The 7,833-nt window shown below is 39.1% G+C and overlaps 1 protein-coding gene across 6 annotated transcripts; it reads left to right on the forward strand.

Annotated features, from left to right (window-relative positions):
• Positions 1-247: 247 nt before the first annotated feature.
• Positions 248-2,813, forward strand: LOC18426548 (uncharacterized). 6 transcript variants are annotated; one of them, XM_020662538.2, is made up of 6 exons: positions 248-466; positions 570-720; positions 1,069-1,192; positions 1,291-1,327; positions 1,500-1,788; positions 2,096-2,813. In XM_020662538.2, the coding sequence occupies exons 1-6, from the start codon at positions 263-265 to the stop codon at positions 2,122-2,124; spliced, it is 834 nt and encodes a 277-aa protein (XP_020518197.1). In that variant the 5' UTR covers positions 248-262; the 3' UTR covers positions 2,125-2,813. The 6 variants fall into 6 exon arrangements, 4 of the variants coding, with proteins under 4 accessions (XP_020518197.1, XP_020518195.1, XP_088704340.1 ...); XM_020662536.2 differs by having other exon boundaries at positions 2,116-2,813; XM_088848214.1 differs by having other exon boundaries at positions 570-702.
• Positions 2,814-7,833: the final 5,020 nt, after the last annotated feature.

Consider the following 7,833-nt stretch of genomic DNA (forward strand, 5'->3'; position numbering starts at 1 on the left):
AAGGAAAAACACTGTTGATTCATCGGAGGACCCCCTATGCTCGCACTGGAGCCTACTGCTCCCCCCTCCATATTTTATTTCTATATTTTCTCTCTCTACATTGGGCTTCTTTCTCTCTCCTTTCCCGTAGCCCTAGAGATCTGCAACTCCTTTCTCTATCTCTTTCTGGAGCTGATCTGTAAGGACTCCTGTTTTTTTCTCTCTCTCTAGAGATGTGTAGGTGATGAGAGTGGGGGTTTGAGATCGGAGAATTAGGTTTTGGATGTCTCAGCAAAGGCAATCACAAATGGCAGGTAACAATGGAGCGAAATTTGGGGACACCACTTATACCAAGATTTTTGTTGGAGGGCTGGCATGGGAGACACAGAGAGAGACCATGAGGCGTTATTTTGAGCAGTTTGGAGAGATCCAAGAGGCCGTGGTGATCACTGATAAAAATACAGGCAGATCCAAAGGCTATGGCTTCGTAAGAGTTGTTCGTCTTTTGGGGTTTGTTTAATGGGATGAGAGAGAAAGTGATGGGTTTTTTCAGAGAAGAGAGAGAAACTCAGTAGTTGAGGTTTTTGCAGGTTACGTTCAAGGATGCCGATGCTGCCATGAGGGCATGCCTCGATCCTTCACCGGTGATCGACGGCCGGAGGGCGAACTGCAACCTTGCATCGATGGGCGTGACTCGATCCCGACCGTCCACTCCCCAACACGGTTTTTCACCCATTTTTGGTCCCATTCTCTCTCTCTATACATTACATTGGTTGGGGGGTGGGTTTTCTGAAATGAAGCAAAGTGGCAATGGCAGAGATCCCTTAATAAAAAACAGTTCTTCGTTAATATTAGGAGTGACCACATACAAGTTCAGATCATGAAGCATTAAAAAAAATGGATGATTCTTTCTCTCTCTAGATCTGGGTCATTTCTATAATTTCCTTCTAATTTTTCTTAAATGTCTCCTCCTGATCCTGTTATTTTCTCCCTCTGTTTTCAGATTTATTGAAATCTTGTGCATTGAAGATGTTATTGGAACATAATCTCTCTCTGATTCATTTGAAAAATCTATTGCATTGGTTACAGGCGGAGGAGGAAGGTTTAGAGGGGCGGCAGGATCAGCCCCTCCGGCCTATCACGGCTCTGCAGCTGCTTATCCCCACCCAAGCCAATATGCTTTACAGCATGGCTTTCCTTATCAGACTTATGGGTAAGCTTGATATACCAATGCCCCATTTCTCCTTCTTCTTCTTCTTCTCTCTCTAGGATTATCACATACCTCTCTTCTCATTCTTTCTTCTCCTCCAGCTATACAGGTTATTCTCAGGAGAGCATGTACCCCATGGTTGGTATCTTGGTTTCCTTTTCCATGAAACTCTCTAATTCATCCATCAATAATACCACACAAACAAAATGATGAAATTGGGTTTTCATAGGAATTTGGGTCATTAAACTTTTCTGGTTTGCCTTTGGATTTTAGAGAGAGAAGTGATGGAAAACCAATGTAATTGGTGCAGGGCTATTACAATCTATATGGGGGTCATCAGTTCTCTCAGTACTATGGAGGGCCAGGCATGATCCCAAGCCCTGCATTCTATCCTTACTATGCTCAATACGCCCCGACAAGCAGCAGTGGCGGTGGAGTCGGAGGAGGAAACAGCAGCGGAGGCGGAGGAGGGGGAAGTGGGGGAGGAGGGTACAGCCACGCGATGCAATATCCACATATGATGCATTACCCCTTCATACCTCATCAATATGGAGCTGGCCTCCTCTCTGCACCCAACGCTATTACATCAACCACAACAGGTCAGCTTCTGTGATAAAAAAACCCATCAGCTTCTGTTATAAAAAACCCTTTTCACTGGAGGGAATACTACTCATCTTCCCTAATTTCATTTGCCACTCTCTCATCCAAGAAGAGAAAACAAAATTATTAATTTTCTCCCTCATCCATGGAACCTGAAAACAAATATTTATTCTTCCTTTTCTTTCCCATCTATAACTATGAATATATTCTGGATCCATTTTCTCTCTAATGTTTCTCTCGCCTATTGAACATCATAAAGTTCATCACTAACCTTCTTATCCATGGAAGCACTGAAATGAGCAACAGTTTGTGGTGGGGCAATGCAGGTGGCGTAACAGTGGCCACGGGGACTGGGTCTTCTCAGCCACATTCTGCACAACCTGGTGGCACCTCAGAGCCAAATACTACATCAGCTTAATGCTTCTAATCTTCACAAAAGGAAAAGAATGGGGCTGGTGATGCATCTCTAACATTGACTTGTTCAAACCAGTCGATCGGAAACTGGATACACAAAATTAGAGAGAGAGAAAGAGAGAGCGAAGAAAGGGAACATGGGGGTTTCCTCTCTCTAAAAGCACATGGCGGGTTCGAAATGCGACCCTGGTTCGGTTCTGATTATACATTTTAGTTTACTGATCTTCATTATTGGCTGTTCTAGAGAGGAAAAGAATTAATTAGTGCTTGAAGGAGGCATCAGCAGTGGATTATCATTTGTTTTTGCATTGAAGGGGTCGAATAAATGGCTTTTGAGGCCTGACCTGTCCCAAACCTGACTGACTTGTATGGACCATGGCCGTGGCTCATTAGAACCCAGCAATGGTGGGTTTTTGTGTAACTCGCTGAGAACCATCAGCCGATTCAGAGAGAGGTTTTATGTCTCTTTGAACTTCCATTCGCATGCAGGCCCGGATTGCTCTGTGTGCACTTAACATGTAATCTCTCTCTCCTCAAATTATTTGTTTTATTATTTGTTCCATTTGAATTATGTTGTTTAATATGAAGAAGGTAAGAGGATTAGTTAGGATATGGTTCACTTTTTTCTTGCTTTCTGGTTGGGTGGTTGCTAGTATGAGATTGATCAATGTCGCTTTTTTTTTTTTTCTCTTTTGCTTTTGGACGGGATCCAAAGATCAGGTTTTACCTATAACGCGTTAAGTGCCGGTTACTTTATTTTGAAGATTATTTATCGGGAAATACCAAAGAAACTCTCCTAGTTTATTAATTTTAGACTTAGTGGCGTATAATTAATGGATGCAGTTTCTACATGGCCTAAGCCTTATGAAGAAAAGTAAAGCCTTGCTTCAAAATCTAATGGGAAATTCCTATAGTGGCTCTAAAATGTATTTCTACTCGTGGTTGTAAAATTTGTAGCTAAAAACACAATGTAGATTTTGTAGATATGTGAACACCAAAAATGGACAATCTAGATAATGCATTATGGTATGTACTATTTTTAATGCTCGAAATTTTAATTTTTTTTATTCATAACTCAAGGTCAATATGGTCAATTTAAAGGTATTTTAATATAAAAACTAGAATCTTCAATGAGTTGAGATGAGAATTTACTTTTGGGAAAAGTTTATATACTCTAAACAATCAAATTAGAGCGTATCTCAAAAACTTCACTAGAAGAGGTTGTTTCAATGCTTAAATATCTTCAAATTGATCATCTCGATATCAAGATACATGGACTTGAGAGAAAATTGGATTTCAAGTTTTCGAAATAGTGCATCTTGTAACACATTTTTGGACCTTCAATTTTTAAGTTATTCAAGTTTTCATAGATATGCTCGATCTATACTATTTTTGAAGATTTAAATTTTATAATTAAAGATGAATATATATTTTAAGCTTAGTCAAATATTTCCAGTATTGGAATCACATTTCTCGACACTATTTGAAGGTGGGCTTTAATTTGATTGTTTAGGGCTTCGGCTCTATACAAGCCACATCTTTTACTTTTGGGAAAGTTTTATATATAGCTTACGCTCTAAATAATTAAATTAGAGCCCACCTCAAAAATTTTACTAGAAGAAGTTTTGATGCCCAAATTTTCTTAAATTGATCATCTCGTCATCAAGATGTACGGATATGAAAAGAAATCGATTTAAAGTTTTGGAAATAGTACATCTTATGATGCATTTTTGGACCAACAATTTTTAAGATTTTTCGAGTATTCATAGATGCGCTTGATCTACTCTATTTTTTAAGCTATAAATTTTATAATTAAAGATGAAAATATATTTTAAGGCTAGTACAAATATTTTCAATATTGAAACTACATTTCGTGATACGATTTGAAGGTAGGCTCTAATTTGTTTGTTTAGAGCCTTGGCTCTATACAAACCGCACGCTTTACTTTTTTTTTTCAATACGTTATTTTAACCTTTTCCATAATTATGAATTAGAGAAACTATTGACCAAAAGAAATTTCGGGGTAAGTATCAATCTAAATATCCGTTAAACATTCAACCCATCTTTTTTTCCCGTTCCATATAATTGGTCTATATGTATATGAATTGAAAATATTTGGAGGGAAGCCGGTGCTAAAGAGTAACCAAAAATTCCCCCATCCACCACTTTCTTTCATCCGTTGCGAGGGCCGTTACGACATGTACACAGCTGTTAGAAGTGGGACGACTTTGCGGGGGCGTACTTTCAAACGGCAGACAGGCAACGGTAGCTTTTCCTTTGTTGTGGGCCAAGGCCCAAACGAATTCGATGCACCTTTTTCTACATAGTTTGATGGTGCTACACAAAGAGAAAAGGTGAGGAGAGAGAAGCCTATCTATCAATATGGGTGGCAACGGGTTGTTTATGGGCCGGATCCTTACCCTGAATAGTACTCCGGTCAAAAATTTAGATCTTTATCTTGATCTGTTGAGTCCCGGGTCTGATCGAGTCCATAGACTTTTTTTTTGTACGTACACCACGAGGAGGGGTGAAGGGAGTCTTGTATATAAAACAGATCCAAAATAGCATCCTGTTGTCTAATCCCATCAATTGGAGATTCGGATTGGTGCCATGAGTTCTACATACATAAATAGATAGCAAAAGAATTTAGAAGGTGGGGGATTTTGGCGATTTGGAGCATTTATAGAACTAGATTGCCATCCCGCCTGTTGGGGCTGAACCTGGCCACTCCCATTCAGATTTTGAGACGATGCTCTTGAGAGAGAGAAAGGAAACAAATGCACAATAGACATGCAATACAAAGAGAGACCAAGGAAGACCGAGAAAGTGGGAAAAGAGATATAGGCAGAGATAGGGAGCAGAGATACTTGTCTCCTAAGAAAGAGGTAGGTCTCTCTTGAGATAGAGATAGAAAAGTAGAGTAAGATGGAGATTGAAAGTTTGAGACACAGAGATGAGAGTGACAGTGAGGAACGAGCAACAAAGATTGGCACTTTCAGTTTTGGAGGAGACGAGATCCAACGGCTCTCGAGGTCGGAGACAACAGCCAGGCCAGAAACAGTTTGGAGACGACGAGATCCAATGGCTCTCGAGGTTGGAGACAACAGCCAGACCAGAAACGACATTTGGGCAAGTACAGAGCAGGCCAACTCAAGACAAGATAAGGGTTGTTCAAATTAATGATTCGGCCATAGCACCTTGGAGGGAGTTATTGTCTAAAGCTCTGGTATGTTCCTTTTGTCCACCTAGAGAGGACTTCGTTGGGCTTTTGGACTGGTGCCGCAAGTACTAAAGATGTAGTGTCGCACTATGGAAGATACCGGGTGGTAGGGTGTTAGCTATATTCAATGACTTACTGGATCTATCCTGTCCTTGGAATGGTGGACTCAAAGACCTAATCTTTCTCATTACAGCTACCAGAGGTGTGGTTTGTAGGGTTCTCAGTAACTTCTCGATTGCGGAATCAGGAATCTCAAATATCGGGATCCCACTCAAGATTGTATATACCATTGGCTAAATGTGAAGTAGATGAATACAACTAGATATCGGGTGCAATAAATAAAGCAAACATTAAAAGCACACTACCAACTCATTATTTACGTGGTTCACCCTGTAGGGCTACATCCACAACCTCGGAAGCAGAAAGTCATTATCACAATGAAGATTATAATTATGAGTTACAAGAGACAATACCTCTCTCTTAACATCGGTAACAAGACCTCATCGATCTTCCCTTCTAATCCCGATCTCCTGACTGAATTACACCATCGATCAACATCTTTTCCACCACTATATTACTATCAGAAAAATTACTTTGAGAGCAACCAAAAGATTTTCTCTATCCAGTAGTAAAAACTTAACTAACCCAAAATCTCATGGGAATACCTCCTCTCTCTTGGAGACCCATCTCCATCTTGGAGCTCTCCTCCCATAACCCCTAAAGGGGTGACCCACCAAAGGATGGGTATTATGTCTTCCTTAGCCTTCTTTTATAGAGATTACTTGGGCTTCTTTTTTGTTCACTAAGGTAGCCCTTTTTTTCTTTTCCCATAATACCCTCAATTTTTTAAATGAACATAAGTGCGGTGATTTTGACTTTCACCAAACCTAACAATCTCTACCATTATAGCAAAATCACCAAATTTATCTTGTCGACATTGATTGAATAGATTTTTTGATTTCTTCTCACTTGCCTCCATTGTGGAATTTTCACAAACACTTTACTCTATATTTCTTTACCTCAAAACATGTCTCCATCAAACTCCACCATTCATCTTTTTTTTAATGCAAGCCTTAGACCCTACACACCTTGTGCTCTGATATCCTAATTATAGGATTCTCGTTAACCCCTGGATTGTAGAATCAGGAATCCCTAATATCAAGATCCCATTCAAGATTGTTAACACAATTGGCTAAATGCGAAGTAGATTAATACAACTTGAAAGTGAGTGCAAGAAATAAAGCAAACATAAAAACCACATCATCAACACATGATTTACGTGGTTCACACCGTAGAGCTACATCCACAGCCTAGACAAGTAAAAATCCAGCACCACATTGAAGATTACAATTTTGGATTGCAAGAGATAATACTGTTATACATCATTTTTGACATATGCTCGATACTAATAAATAGAGAGCCAGTAGTAACCTAGTCCGGCAGTACCCAAGACACCACTTGACTATGGGAACATTTCAACAAACAAGCCTAAAACTAGGTCATATCTAAAAAAGTGTCAGAATGGTTTCAAAATACATGAGAGGGTATTTTGAGATACCTTAAGGATACATGCAAATTTTCATCGCAGTCTGATAAGTTTTGATATGATCAGGGCGACACTTGATTATCAAATCTAGTTATCATGCTAAAAATAGACCCTACAACTACAACCCTGATTTTTGGGTCTCAAAACAATATCAAACCACCGCCATTAGATTTGAAAAATCCCCAAGGACCAAATTTGGGATCAATCTGACTCTCCAGGACCATTCTGGGCCTAACTTACCATAGAAGAGTGGGTTTTACACTATTGTAGTGCAGCCTCAGTGAAGTAGTTTCTATTTTCATTTATGGCAACCGTATCCTCTCATTTCGAGATGATTTTTAAATGATCATATCTTGCTCATTTTAAGTCAAATTAAGCTAAGAATGGTTAAAATCAAGTAGATCTATTAACATATGAAAAATTTGAAAAGGGATGGTCTAGATAATATGTTGTAAGATGCACTATTTATGAGTCTCAAAATATTTTTATTTTTCATATTCATACATCTCGATGTCGACATGATCAATCAGAAGGATTTTCAAAATCAAAACAACTTTTTCTGTGGATTTTTTAGGTGCATTTATAGTTACACATTTTAAGGTTGCAACCTTTTATAAACTTTTTCCTTTTGATATAAGGCACGCATCTTGGTGTGATCCAAGATAAGAGACTTTCTATAAAGGAGATGTGCTAAGAAACATGAAATTTCAGAATTTATACAAGAGAGCATCCAATTCTTTGGAAGGCCATAGCTCAAGATCCCGATGTCGGATCGTCGCAAGTATGGGTCCGTTGTGACCGTGCTTTGAAGAGCTAAAATTTGGTACAAGTTTTGAGCATGATCAGAAGTCAGATGAGATGAAT

This window comes from Amborella trichopoda, chromosome 9 (assembly GCF_054954075.1).
Source record: "Amborella trichopoda isolate Santa Cruz 75 chromosome 9, AtrichopodaSantaCruz75HAP2 v2.0, whole genome shotgun sequence".
Taxonomy (NCBI): domain Eukaryota; kingdom Viridiplantae; phylum Streptophyta; class Magnoliopsida; order Amborellales; family Amborellaceae; genus Amborella; species Amborella trichopoda.